This window comes from Mobula hypostoma, chromosome 12 (assembly GCF_963921235.1).
Source record: "Mobula hypostoma chromosome 12, sMobHyp1.1, whole genome shotgun sequence".
NCBI lineage: Eukaryota > Metazoa > Chordata > Chondrichthyes > Myliobatiformes > Myliobatidae > Mobula > Mobula hypostoma.
This window is the reverse complement of record NC_086108.1, coordinates 49,386,810-49,401,680: the sequence shown is the minus strand read 5'-3', so window position 1 is coordinate 49,401,680 and position 14,871 is coordinate 49,386,810. Positions and strand designations below refer to the sequence as shown.

At 41.4% G+C, this 14,871-nt stretch overlaps 1 protein-coding gene across 1 annotated transcript in view; it reads right to left on the bottom strand.

Moving 5' to 3' along the window:
* Positions 1-14,871, bottom strand: part of lamc1 (laminin, gamma 1) — a 273,781-nt gene that overhangs the window by 71,858 nt on the left and 187,052 nt on the right. Inside the window, exons 4-7 of the mRNA XM_063064045.1 lie at positions 14,028-14,194; positions 7,622-7,810; positions 5,333-5,450; positions 3,376-3,474 (exon numbers count right to left, since the gene is read on the bottom strand). Of these exons, the coding sequence (XP_062920115.1) occupies positions 3,376-3,474; positions 5,333-5,450; positions 7,622-7,810; positions 14,028-14,194 (573 nt within the window). The remainder of the gene's footprint in view (positions 1-3,375; positions 3,475-5,332; positions 5,451-7,621; positions 7,811-14,027; positions 14,195-14,871) is intronic.

The following is a 14,871-nucleotide window of genomic DNA, read 5'->3' as shown; positions in this document are numbered from 1 at the left end:
GTGGATAGACATGTCAGAATGGGAATGGGATGTGGAATTAAAATGTGTGGCCACTGGGAGATCCTGCTTTCTCTGGCGGACAGAGCGTAGATGTTCAGCAAAGCGGTCTCCCAGTCTGCGTTGGGTCTCACCAATATATAGAAGGCCACATCGGGAGCACCAGACGCAGTATATCACCCCAGTCGACTCACAGGTGAAGTGATGCCTCACCTGGAAGGACTGTTTGGGGCCCTGAATGGTGGTAAGGGAGGAAGTGTAAGGGCATGTGTAGCACTTGTTCCGCTTACACGGATAAGTGCCAGGAGGGAGATCAGTGGGGAGGGATGGGGGGGACGAATGGACAAGGGAGTTGTGTAGGGAGCGATCCCTGCGGAATGCAGAGAGAGGGGGGGGGAGGGAAAGATGTGCTTAGTGGTGGGATCCCGTTGGAGGTGGCGGAAGTTACGGAGAATAATATGTTGGACCCGGAGGCTGGTGGGGTGGTAGGTGAGGACCAGGGGAACCCTATTCCTAGTGGGGTGGTGGGAGGATGGAGTGAGAGCAGATGTACGTGAAATGGGGGAGATGTGTTTAAGAGCAGAGTTGATAGTGGAGGAAGGGAAGCCCCTTTCTTTAAAAAATGAAGACATCTCCCTCGTCCTAGAATGAAAAGCCTCATCCTGAGAGCAGATGCGGCGGAGACGGAGGAATTGCGAGAAGGGGATGGCGTTTTTGCAAGAGACAGGGTGAGATGAGGAATAGTCCAGATAGCTGTGAGAGTCAGTAGGCTTATAGTAGACATCAGTAGATAAGCTGTCTCCAGAGACAGAGACAGAAAGATCTAGAAAGGGGAGGGAGGTGTCGGAAATGGACCAGGTAAACTTGAGGGCAGGGTGAAAGTTGGAGGCAAAGTTAATAAAGTCAACGAGTTCTGCATGCGTGCAGGAAGCAGCGCCAATGCAGTCGTCGATGTAGCGAAGGAAAAGTGGGGGACAGATACCAGAATAGGCACGGAACATAGATTGTTCCACAAACCCAACAAAAAGGCAGGCATAGCTAGGACCCATACGGGTGCCCATAGCTACACCTTTAGTTTGGAGGAAATGGGAGGAGCAAAAGGAGAAATTATTAAGAGTAAGGACTAATTCCGCTAGACGGAGCAGAGTGGTAGTAGAGGGGAACTGAGTCCTTCCAGGTGAGGCATCACTTCACCTGTGAGTCGACTGGGGTGATATACTGCGTCCGGTGCTCCCGATGTGGCCTTTTATATATTGGTGAGACCCGACGCAGACTGGGAGACCGCTTTGCTGAACATCTACGCTCTGTCCGCCAGAGAAAGCAGGATCTCCCAGTGGCCACACATTTTAATTCCACATCCCATTCCCATTCTGACATGTCTATCTACGGCCTCCTCTACTGTAAAGATGAAGCCACACTCAGGTTGGAGGAACAACACCTTATATTCCGTCTGGGTAGCCTCCAACCTGATGGCATGAACATTGACTTCTCTAACTTCCGCTAGGCCCCACCTCCCCCTCGTACCCCATCTGTTACTCATTTTTATGCACACATTCTTTCTCTCACTCTCCTTTTTCTCCCTCTGTCCCTCTGAATATACCTCTTGCCCATCCTCTGGGTCACCCCCCCCCCCGTCTTTCTTCCCGGACCTCCTGTCCCATGATCCTCTCGTATCCCCTTTTGCCTATCACCTGTCCAGCTCTCGGCTCTATCCCTCCCCCTCCTGTCTTCTCGTATCATTTTGCATCTCCCCCTCCCCTTCCAGCTTTCAAATCCCTTACTCACTCTTCCTTCAGTTAGTCCTGATGAAGGGTCTCGGCCTGAAATGTCGACTGCGCCTCTTCCTATAGATGCTGCTTGGCCTGCTGCGTTCACCAGCAACTTTGATGTGTGTTGCTTGAATTTCCAGCATCTGCAGAATTCCTGTTGTTTTCATTTAAACCTTGATCACTATTAATTATTTTAGCCACACCAATGCTGATCTCAACACCTCTTACTTTGCTTGACAGCAAATAGGCTCCCCAAAACTAGACAAATATGCCGCCTCCCTTCCTGATCAGAAGAAACATAATATTTCTTCACTTTAAGACATAAGATACTATCATGAGGATGAAGGAGGGGCAAAATAGAGTGAAAATGTAGAGATTTGCCTAAGATCAAAGGAATGATAAAGGAATAACAATTAAACTAAGGAAGGAATTCATCTGAAACATTTTTAATATGGAAATTAGAAGGAATATGCAAATCTCCAGCAGTGAACTAGTTGAAGCAATAACAACAAAGACAAGTTAATTTTATACACATCCATTAATATAACAAATATTCCCAAGACATTGCACGAAATGCTATCAAATAAAAATGTGACACTTAGCCATGTAGAACCAGAGTATGGTCAACGTATAAGCTTCTAAAGGATTGACTTAAGGAAAGATAGGCAGAGATGATGAGGATTGTGCCAATAGTTAATGATAGCAAGGGGAAAAAAAGTACTTGCCTCTCACAGCTGCATTCCAGTGCTTAACAGCATGGTAATAGAAACCACAGTGTTGGCGCGTGGCCAAGTGGTTAAGGCGTTCGTCTAGTGATTTGAAGGTTGCTAGTTCGAGCCTTGGTTGAGGCAGTGTGTGTGTCCTTGAGCAAGGCACTTAACCACACGTTGCTCTGCGACAACATTGGTGCCAAGCTGTATGGGTCCTAATGCCCTTCCCTTGGACAACATCAATGGTGTGGAGAGGGGAGACTTGCAGCATGGGCAACTGCTGGTCTTTCATACAATCATGTGCCCAGGCCTGCGCCTTGGAAACCTTCCAAGGTGTAAATCCATGGTCTCATGAGACTAACGGATGCCTAAATAGAAACCGCAGCCACCAATGGTAGACCAATTAAATTCAGATAAGATCACGAGGTCAAATTGGAGTGACCTTTCTTCAAAACCACTATAAGTCTATCAATGGGGAAACCAAGTGAGCATAAGGTATAAAAGAATAGAAATATTAAGAGTCAGATGAACCTGAATGAGAAGATGTGTGTAATACATTGGCATAGGTTTGCAACAAATTCTTCATTTAGTAACATTATCACTTAAAAAGAAATATATAGAAATAAAGTTGTTATAAATATTCAAAGTTTGCTGATAGGTTAATTGACTCCAATAAATCACATATTGATGTGGCAAAGAGGTAAAAGAATTAAAGGAAATTTGATGTGAATGCATGGTCAAAAATTGCACAATTAGGAAAAAAAAAAGGGCAAGTGGTGTGGAATGAAATGGGACTAAGTGGATTGTTCTGTTGGGAGCTAACATGGATGTAATAGCCCAAGTGATATTCTTCAGTTATAATAATAATTTCTAAAACGTACACCTTATAAAATACTTACCTCTCGCAGTTGAATCCCTCTACATTATTTTTACATACACAGCGACCTGTATTGACACTACATTCCGCTACACTACCAGAAGGATTACAGGCACATGCTCTATCAGAAAAAGAAAGAACATTATAAATACAAGGTATTTAAGACAACCAGATTTACATTATCAAAACCTTATGTGCGAAATTGTAGACTAATAATGATTAAATCAAAGGGGAAATAAAACAAGGTATCAGTTAAGCATGCAACCAATGTATTACATAATAAGGAGCAGGGCTCTGTGATAAAATTCCCATTTTCTTGAACACAGAGCAATACAAAGGTCAGGAGCAATATAACCATGGGGAAGTTAGAACTGGGGTAACTTTTAAGCCCTCTTCTCAGAGGGGACTTACAGAGCTATTCAGAGCTTGCATACCAAGTTGTAAAGGAGAGTCAGTGGATGTTGTTTACTTGGATTTTCTGAAGGCCTTTGCCAAGTACAGCACGATGCTGCTAAACCTCATGCGCACCACCTTGTCAAAGGCCTTCTGGATAGTGGTGTTCCGCAGGGGTCGGTGTCGAGTCTGCTACTTTTCGCATTATATGTTAATGATCTGGATGACAGAATTGATGGCTTTGCAGCCAACAGAAGATAGGTGGAGGAGCAGAGTAGACAGAAGCCAGTTGGGGAGCATGGGAAAGCTGACAGGCTCAATGTACTTACTTTAACGTAAAAAGTCTCACACATAAGTAAGTGGAATTATGATATTTTTAAAAGTACAGAAACATAGTGTGCAAATAGCAGGACTGGCAATTTCAGGATGCCCAAGTTTCAACTGTTGTGTGATATACCACTTTCAAATGTGACATTGGAGAATATAGAAAATCAGTACTAAGGAGGAAAAGATATTGGATGGTATGGGACACATAAGAGCTGAAGTTCTCTAGGGCTGAATGAGATCAGGCTCAGGTTGCTTTTGGAAGCAAGGGAAAAGTTAGTTGAGACCCTGACAGAGATTTTCTCATCTTTGTTGAGCCACAGGTGAGGTGAGGATGACTAAAATAGTTCCTTTATTTAAAAAGGGCAGAAGGGTAACTATAGATCAGTGTGTCCAACATCAGTGGTAGGGAGTTTATTGCAGAAAATCCTGAGCGACAGAACTTACAATTGGAAAAGTGGCAGCAGCATAGATAGGATGGTGAACATAGCATATGGCATGCATCCTTCATTGGGCAAGGCATGGAACATAAAAATTAGGATGCTATTTTAAACCTTACAAAGTAGTGGTTAGACCACACTTGAAATACTGTGTGCAGTTCTGATCACCACACAAAAGGAAGGATGTGGTTGTACTGCAGAGCGCAGATTAGGATGTTATCTAGATAGGACAACTTCAGCTATAGGCAGACATTTGGAGCGGTTGGATTTTCCTCTCTGGAGTGAAGGTGACTGAGAGGTACTAAATATAAAATTATGAGGGGCATAGGCTGGGTAGATTGCCAGAATCTTTTTTTCCCACACATGATTGAGGTTCCAAAATCAGAGTGGCATAGATTTAAAGTAAAAGGAAAAAGCTTTAAAGTGGGTTTTAGGGGAAAGTCTTTTTTTAAAGCATCGAGAATAGTTAATATCTAGAACTTGTTGATAGCAGAAGTAGGGAATCATTATATTTAAGAGCCACGTGGGCAGAGAATGAAACAGATCTAATGCAGAGAAATAGGATGAGTGCAGATAAGCATAAAGATTGGCATAAACGCAGGGGTCAAAAGCTCCGTTTCTGTTCTGTACAACTCCATGGCTCCATTAAAACTTGATGTAGGATTGCTGGAAGAGGGGATCAATTCTCAAATGCAGTATGTGTTTTAATATTAGTGCGATACTATTTGCCTATGACAATATTAAATATTTGTCATAATACATTATTTAAGTGAGCCACCTTCACATCAGCAAATAAATAAAAGGTAAGCTAACACCCATCACCTGCATCCTGCTTCAGTTAGTGAGTGGTAGCCAGGCTGGCAGCGATCACATTTATCTCCCATCACTCCTGGTTTACAGCTACACCGACCATAGATATCGCAATGGGTACTAATGGAACCTTGAAAGCAAACAGAAGCAAATACTAGTTCCCCAAATTGAAGGCAAACTATTTTCAAAGTCAAGGTGTACAGAAAAAGAAAATGGATAGCAAACAGGACTCCTGATTTCTGAAAGGATAGGAAAGTGAACAAAATGAAAATACCAGATGCAAAAAAAATTAACTGCATTCTAAAGCAACAGAGTGCTACTGATGCAAACGAGTCTGAATCTAGATCTGGAAAAAATTAGTGAATATTATGATGAGAAGATAAAGTCAAGAAACATTTTTATGATAGTATTTTTTTCAAAAATGTCGATCAACTTTTCTCAAAAGTGCAACAAAATATATGAGCAACTGTAGTAACAATTTAAATAGATCTATGGGTTCCCCCACTACATTTGAACTAAATTTGGCCATAGCTAGGGAGGAAAACCCTACTCACAAAACTGAATTAAACCCGAATAAAGCCAACAAATGTTAACAGCCAGTTAGTAATATTAAAAATATAGCATATGACTGCGTGAGAGCATATGTATAATGGTGATTGCTGAAGAATGAATACCAACAACTTGACTTTGGCACGTCTGAAAATTTAAATAATTTAATAATTTAAAATCCAAAATCAAAACAAGTTGCCAGCCAGGAGTATTTACAGTTTAAGATGGAGCTGAGGTATCAACCAAACATGTTCTAACCACACGGTGGTAAGAGTTGGAGAGCAAAACAACTTACTCCAACTTCTATGTCCTCTTCATCATCACTTGCTACATCAACTTGATACAACTACAATTTACTCTGGATAATCTCTCTGGTGAATCTGAATGATTCGCATTACAATGAAGGTATGTACTTGGATTTGTTGAGAATAACAGGTCAGAAGGGCAGTAGTGTACGGGAGGACTATCAGATGGGGGGATGGGTGGAGGGTTTATAGTGACAATCAGTTATGTTTTTCCCCCAGGCAGCAAAATTTTATCATGCACAGTCCAAACTGGATGAGGTGCCGAAAATCTACAAAGATTAGGCCTTTCCCCAGGCAATCTCAATCACTGCAGAGTATTGTAACCTATGGAGACACAAGAGACTGCAGATCCTGGAATCTGGTGCAACATTCAGCTAGAGAAACTCAACAGGGCAAGCACCATCCCTGGGGATGGGGGGAAGAAACTGTCAAAATTTCAGGTTGAAGGCCTGCATCTGGATTTCAGAGTTTCGATCCAAAATGATTGGTTTCGTCTCAGCATGGCGTGGAGGCTCCAATGCACAGGATTGCAACAGGCTGCAGAGACTTGTAGACTTACTCTGCTCCATCACGAGCACAACTCCTTACACCATTAAGAACATATTCAGAAGGTGCGCCTCAAGAAGGCAGCACCCATTACTAAAAACCTTCACCATCTAGGCCATGCCCTCTTCTTGTTCCTAGTATCAAGGGGGTACAGGAGCCTAATGACCCATACTCAAAAATTCAGAAATAGTTTCTTCCCCTCAGCCATCAAATTCCTGAATACCTCCTCCTTATTCCTTTTATTTTTGCATGATTTATTAATTTATTTAATATATAGTGATTTTGTACCTTTGCACTGTACTGCTGCCACAAATGAACAAATTTCACACCATGCAAGTCAGTGATAATAAACCTGACTCTGATTCTACTCCTTCCCTCCCCTCCACCCCCACCCCCCAACCCCACAGTTGCTGCTCAGCCCTGAGCTCCTCCAGCAAACTGACTGTTGCTCAAGGGGTGAGTGCTGGGATAGTAGCATTGGTGAAAAGGAGTTCTGTAAGAGAACTTAAAGCCAAAAGCCTCTTCTGAATGCTCGGTTAAAGCCAAAGTGATTGAAATTGCATTTATGCAAAGGACTTAGCACAAGTTTGAGAGTTGTGGTAAACAGGAAATTGCAGTATCCATACCAAGTTAAACAAGTTTAATAATATATTGTCTAAGAAAATCATTAATACAGAGGTGCATGTAAAAACCAGTGAACCTAAATCATCCTAAATCATTTCAAAGGAATAATTATGATATCCACATCAATTTGTTAATTTATATTTCTTGCTCAATGAGACAATTAATTGTAATCAAAAGTTTTAAACAATCAGAAGTGCATTATAAGAGCAGCAAAATTTTGCAAAGTTGACCAAAATGTATACTTTTTTTTAAAAAAAAGGAACAGTTTTATACTTGCCAATAGGACTGCAATTGCAAGGTAAACATGGAGCTTCTGGACCCTGGCGGTAGAAATTGTCTCTGCACCTCTCACAATTAGGACCGTCCGTGTTGTCAATACAGTTGCGGCAGCGACCACCATGTCCTGTGGCTCGGTAAAGCTCAGCATCAAAGTAGCATTCCGCAGATTTGCCATGACAATTACAAGCTGCCAAGAGCAGAAATTGAAATGCAACTTAATTAGCAGAATTACTACTAAGCAACACTGGCCAATGCTTACCTCTCTATCAACATTTCAAAATCTATTAAGTAACCTTTACATTGCACATCACATTGTGGAATATGGCTGACTACATTTTCTCTCAGGTCTTAGTGATAGTGATTTAAAATGTGTTTTATTGGCAGCAAAGTATTTTGAGGCATTAAGGAACAATTGTTTTTCTTTTCAAACCTTCCAAATAAAGCAATATTTAGATCACCTTATGGTTACCAGCTCAGTTGAATAAATGGTCTCAATAACATTCTTTGGGCTTAAATGGATATGACTGATACGTTGAATGGCTCCTCAAAGTGCCATAAATTCTTGATTCTACCACTGAGTATACACGTGACGGGATCTTCCGATCGGCTCTTTCTTCACTTCCAGCACCACTTTGCAGCATTCATTTTAAATATTCATCTAAAATATTACACAATGAAACTCCAATAATCTACTATTCAATTGTTCAGAAATCTTAACAATTCGGCATCTAGCTCAAAGGGTGCCATTTCCCATGCTCCCTTCAAGCTCATATAAGCCCCCCATTTTCCACAGTTCCCTCAAACTCACTTGAGCCCTGTTTCTACTCTCCATTTAATTTTAAATCAGGTTCATAGGTAGATTTATTATACTACTTAGAAGAAAAATATCTAATAATACAGTACTGGGATATTAAGAGGATTAATTTCAATAAGGTAGAAAATATGCCAGTCCAGCAAAGCTTTGAGGATGCCAGATCTTCCAACATTATTGTACTTAAATTTTAAAAAAATTACTTACGAGAAACTTAACAGAAAGACTCATGCCCAGCAAACCCAAATTTATTTTCAACTCCTCCATAATAATTTCCTACCTATGCATTTTGACAAGTAAGCACCAGACATGATTTTAATGAGGTTATCTGAACAAAAGTTCGCAGCTTCCATGGAATGGGGACAACTAGATGCACATGGACAAGACATCAAAAGTAAGTGAACAGATTCAAGTTTAATGTCAAGCCAAACCTATGCTAAGTTGACAGCAACCAATGATAAGTTAGAGAGATTTCTAACAATGCTCTTTAACAATGACTGTCACTTGCAAGCCATAATGGGGCTACCCAGAACATAATGTACTCTGGTAGGGGACATTAAAAATAAGCGAGATGGACATTTCTTGAAGGATACGATTGCTGAACAAGGACTGCAGGAGGCAGTGGAAAACCAAAGGAAAATCTTACTTGACAATGCCCTCAGTAACCAACCAAGTAGCTATCCATCACAAAGAAGGAGATACTGCAGTGCTGATAGACACAACATTGCATCTCCGTAAGGAGTTGCTAAGGGTAAGGCAGTGAACATTATGTTCATGGACACATAAGGCATTTGATAAGATACCTAATGGTAGGTCAATTCAGAAGATTAAGATGCATGGGATCCAGGGTGAATTGCAAGTTTTCATTTGAATCTTGCCCATAGAAGACAGAGCAAGGATGGAAGTCTGTTATTCTGGCAGAAGCTCGGTAACCAGTGGTGTTCTGCTAGCATCGATCCCTATTGTTTGATGTATATCAATTATTTGGATGAAAATGTAGATGGGCAGATTAGCAAATTTGCAGTCAACACCAAGACTAAGAGAGTAGTGGACAGCGTAAAAATTGAAAAATATAGCGTGATATAGACCAGATACAGATGTGTGCAAAGAAGCAGCAGATGGAAATTAGGTGAGATGTTGTACTTTTGGGGGTCAAGTGAAAAGAGAAAGTACACAGTCAATGGTAAACCCCTTAAGAGCACTGGGTTACAGAGGGATATTGGGGTCCGAGTCCGCCTCACTATAGGAAGGATGTGGAAGCATTGGAAAGGGTACAGAGGAGATTTACCAGGATGCTGCCTGGTTTAGAGAGTATGTATTATGATCAGAGATTAAAGGAGCTAGGGCTTTACTCTTTGGAGAGAAGGAGGATGAGAGGAGACATGATAGAGGTATACAAGATAATAAGAGGAATAGATAGAGTGGATAGCCAGCACCTCTTCCCCAGGGCACCACTGCTCAATACAAGAGAACATGGCTTTAAGGTAAGGGGTGGGAAGTTCAAGGGGGATATTAAAGGAAGGTTTTTTACTCAGAGAGTGGTTGGTGCGTGGAATGCACTGCCTGAGTCAGTGGTGGAGGCAGATACACTAGTGAAGTTTAAGAGTCTACTAGACAGGTATATGGAGAAATTTAAGGTGGGGGGTTATATGGGGGGCAGGGTTTGAGGGTCGGCCTGTACCGTGCTGTACTATTCTATGTTCTATGTTCACTGGAAGTGCCTATGCAAGTTGATGAGGTGCTAAAGGTAGCGTACAGCACGCTTGCCTTCATTAGTAAGAGTACTGCGTATAAGAATAAGGAAGTCATGCTGCAGCTTTATAAAACTTTAGTCAGACCACACTTGGAGTATTGTATGCAGTTCCATTACAGAAAGGATGTGAAGACCATGGAAAGGGTGCAGAGGTTCACCAGGATGCTGCCTGGACTAAAGTGTACGAGCTAAAGAACAGTTTGGACAAACTTGAGTTCTTCTCCCTCAGGTGTCAGTGTCTAAGAGGAGACCTGATAGAGGTTTTTTTAAATTATGAAAGGCATGGATAAGGTAGACAGTCATAATTTTTCTCTAGTCTACATATGTCAAATAACAGAGGACAATCTTTTAAAATTATTGGGGGGGGGTTGTTAAAGGTAACAGAAGGGGTAAGCTTATGTTTTTTTTAAAACAGAGAGTGAGTGGTAGGTGCCTAGAATAGGTACTAAGGATAGGAGTGGAATCAGGCAACTTGGTGGAGTTTAAGAGGCTTTTAGATTAACACATGAATATGACTGAAATGGAAGTATCTGGATGATACACAGGAGCAGGACATTTAGTGTAAAGTGGCATCAAGGTTGAGACAAAATGATGATGCGAATGGCTTGCCCAGGAAGGTAGAGTTCTATATTTTATGTTCCTATGATGGATGCACTCTCCAAAGCACTGACACTATGTTGAGTTACAAATCTAGCAGGTCACAAATGAGTATGCATAATGAAGGGACTGCCAGTACATCTTTAACCTCATCGCCTTGTATATTCTTGACTCTGCAAACACCAACCCAGAATTACAACCCTGGCTCAATGAAGAGTACCAATGAGCACCTCAGCGGCCATTCTATGTGTAACTAATAATCAGGTATTATTCTGGCAAAGCTGAAATAAAAAGACTTCTAAAGCACTGTCCTAAACAGAAAAGGCAGCATACAACAGACAGTGAGAAGGGATCCCACCATTGAAAGATTGGCTCAAAGCTCTGCATTTCAGCCAAATTCAGGTGCAGAAAGTGGTGGAAAATTAAACAATGAATGGGAAGCAGTAACTCGGTGATTGTGTTCATCTTCAGTGACTTCTGTACTGACATCCAAGTACAACAGTCTATTAGTCAAAAGGACTAAGCGAACAGTTGCGTTTATTGAGGATAGCAATGAGTGTCTGTTGTGTTGAAAACTTCAAGCTTCAATACTGGTTGTGCATCCAGGTAAGCTGTCCCAAGTACAAATACAACTCAGCACTTATCAGACAAAACAGAAAATGGTTCGTGTTATGTCCTTAGCTCAAAATGCAGAACATATCCAATTTGCAGTTATCAGCAAAGTGACTCAATGTGATGCCAGCAACTCTGCCACATGACATTTTCTCACTGGTATTCAGTTTACGTTCTGTAAAAGACACAAAGCGGAAGACTGTAGCGTCGGTCCAGATGAACATTACATTTCAGGAGTAACAACCAATCTGCTGGAGCAACTCAGAAGGTCAAACAGCATCTGAGGAGTGGGGTGGGGGAAGGAATCTCTTGGATCGAAGCCCTGCATCAGGTCCAACATTGTAGAGGCGAAGACAGACAGCAGAAAGAGGAGAGTGGAATTGGTGAGTCAGGAGCCAGAGGGCCCGGGAGGGGTGAAGGATAATAGAAAAAGCAGGTGAACGCAAGCAGACAAAAACACAAGCAGATGGAGCCAGTAGCGGTGAGGGGAGGGTGGATGTGTAAATAGCTAGGAGGATGATAAACAGGAATACAAAGGTTACCAGTGAGAGATGAATGGGAGATGGAACTAGAACTTATTTTGGGGGTTGGGGGGATGACTACTGGGTGAAATGCCTGGGTCAAGGGTGGGGTGGGGAGGGGAGGGGAAGGAGGGAGAGAGGCCAAAACTGGGCAAGTGGGAGCTGGAAGTAGGGATACCTTTCTGTGATAACAAATGAAGCTTGATAATTAGAGGATTTAGATACACCTACATTTCCTCAGAAACAGATGGGTTCCCCAGTGGTAAAACATGGTCAACATTCAGATCTAGATTGACAAATGGCAAATAATATTGGTACACATAAACGCCCAATAACAACCACTTCCATAATCTCCACAAGTTGCTCAACAGCATCTCTCAAAATGCCACCTAGGAAGAGGATGAAAGTCTGTATTAGATCAGCAGAGCAGGTGACATGTTACGTCTGTTTCCTTTGCCATCCATAGTCAATCTATTTGTCCTAGTTCTTGACGATTTCATTTCAGTTTCACACTATCAACTCAGTTTAAATCCTTCAAGATTTTAAATATCCCTCTGTTCCAAGAGAGTAACAGCAGCGTCTTCAGTCTAATGACACAAGTCCCCCACTGCTAAAAACATCCTTCTGCAGCCCCTTAACTATCCTAATATGTCCAGAAATGGACACAATACTCCAATAATGGCAAATCAGTGTCACCTAAAAGATTTTCATAGTACTCTGTGCTACTCTTTACAAAACCCAGGATCCCTTACATCTCTAATCACTTCCTCAGCCTTTTCTGCCACTTTCAACAAACTGCACATTCCCTTCTCCCCCAACCCTGATCTGCTATTGTACCCTTCATAGAAGCACCCTCAATATTGTCTTTTCACATTCTTCTGATCAAGATGCAACTTCATGTGTGTAGAATTCCAAAAATCTGGCATCCAATTGTTTGGAAATCCCAATGATTTACCATATGGAACACTCATTAATACATTAAGCCCTCATTATCCATGGAGCTACTAACTGCAAGATCAGGTACGTATCACTGACCGTGGACAGAATGTGCAGCTGTAGCCAGGAAAACCAGACATCTTGAACTCAGGTGGGTTTATGGCCAGAGCCGGGATCCAGAGAGCAGGCCAAGCTGAAACTTCCTATAATTTAGTTCATCCACTCTCCCTTCAAATCCTTCAAGGCTCCATTCCTACCCTTCCTTTAAACTTCATGGTCACTTGAATATGTATTATATTACTATATAACATGTAGAAAAGAAGTGAATTTAAAGTGTGTTGGGTTATATGAATAATATCCATTCGTCCGGAAAATCTGTTGGCCAGATAACATAATTCCAAAAGGATTTTGGATGATCAGTTTTACCGTATTTTTCTGGAAAAAAATTAATCTATCATCTGTCTGCCCAATCCAGCAGAATCTACGTTTGTACATCTCCGTGAAGTCGATCCCTATGTCCCCCATGGTTCATCAGGCCACCTGTCCTCAGCCTGTCTCCAAAGCAGAATCATGAACGTGGCTGATACTTTGCTATGTGCTGAAATGGCTCAGGTGAAAAGGAGCTGGGGAAGGTCTATAAATGCAGTCCATGCCAGAGGTAAAGATCCTTATAAACATAAATAAAAACAAAATTTGAAGGATTAGTGGAACAAGAAGTGCATGGGTAGATGAAGAGGATATTGGATTTGCAAAAAGGAGAAAAATGGAGAACTGGAATTTCAAATCAGTGCAGCGTCATAGCACAGAAACTCCTGTTTTGAAATGCTGAGTAATGGCTGGAAGGTTAGTCTTCAGCTTAGGTACATAACTAATGTATCTGTTACTGTCTGTCAGAAGACCAGCTTTGATATTTCCCAGTGTAATTCTGACTTTTGGTTCTATTTTATCTGTTGGATGTGTTTCACAATATGATTGCTCTCACCTTCAGTCCAGTTTAATATGATTACTGCGGCATGTACTGCAAACAGGATTCACTCAACCGTCACCTGGAATCATGAAATGATTTCAGGAGGCAATTTCTATTGATCAACAATAAAGGGACAGAACAAGTTCATATATATCCTGCTAAAAGTATTCTGAAATTTTACAAACTACTCAAGGTTATTGTACTTACGTAGACACTCATTAGCATTTTCTGCCGTGGCTCTCCGCCAAGGTCGGTCATTATAAAATGGCTGGCAAGTTTCACAGTCTGTTCCCATTGTATTGTGTTTGCAGTTGCAGACAATCTTATTGAATTCGTTCTTTATACATTCACTGGCATGACCATTACACTTACACCTGAGAAAGCAGAAATGAGTAAAGAAAAACATTCTAAGAACATGATCAAAACTAGACAGGAGGGTAAATTTTAGATTTTTTTAAATCATCAAAAGTTGCTCTGGAAAAATGATGGTTATTAAAAGAAATAGATTTTAAATTTATGACTGTGATTATTTCATGATTTTCAACACATCCATTATACGTATTTTTCTTCCCTTACGCTTACAGTGGCCATAAACCGCTGCTGATAAGCAACCATCATGTCAAGTTGATAATTGACCTTGGTATGTGAGCACGTCCAATACAGATTAAAATTAGCATCCATTATTTTCAATTCAAACTGAAATCTGAAATGTTTCGTGGGGTGGACAGTCTAATATTGTGACAAGAAGAACAAAACGTATTTTTAAGCTTTATTGTTTTATGTATCTCTTTAAACAGGGGCCCCCAACCTTTTTTGCACTGCGGACCAGCCGGACCCGAGGGGGGGTAGGGTTGCCAACGGACAAGAGTAGCAGTCAAATACGTTGTGTTTACCCCTAGAAAGACTACAATGACCATGAAGCCTTGCGCGGGCACCAGTGCGCATGCGTGTACATGCCGATTTTTTTCTACAAATCGTTTTTGGCGATTCTGTTTGGGGGGGGGGTGTTAATCATGACCGGAATATAGAGGTGATAAGTGGCTAACACACT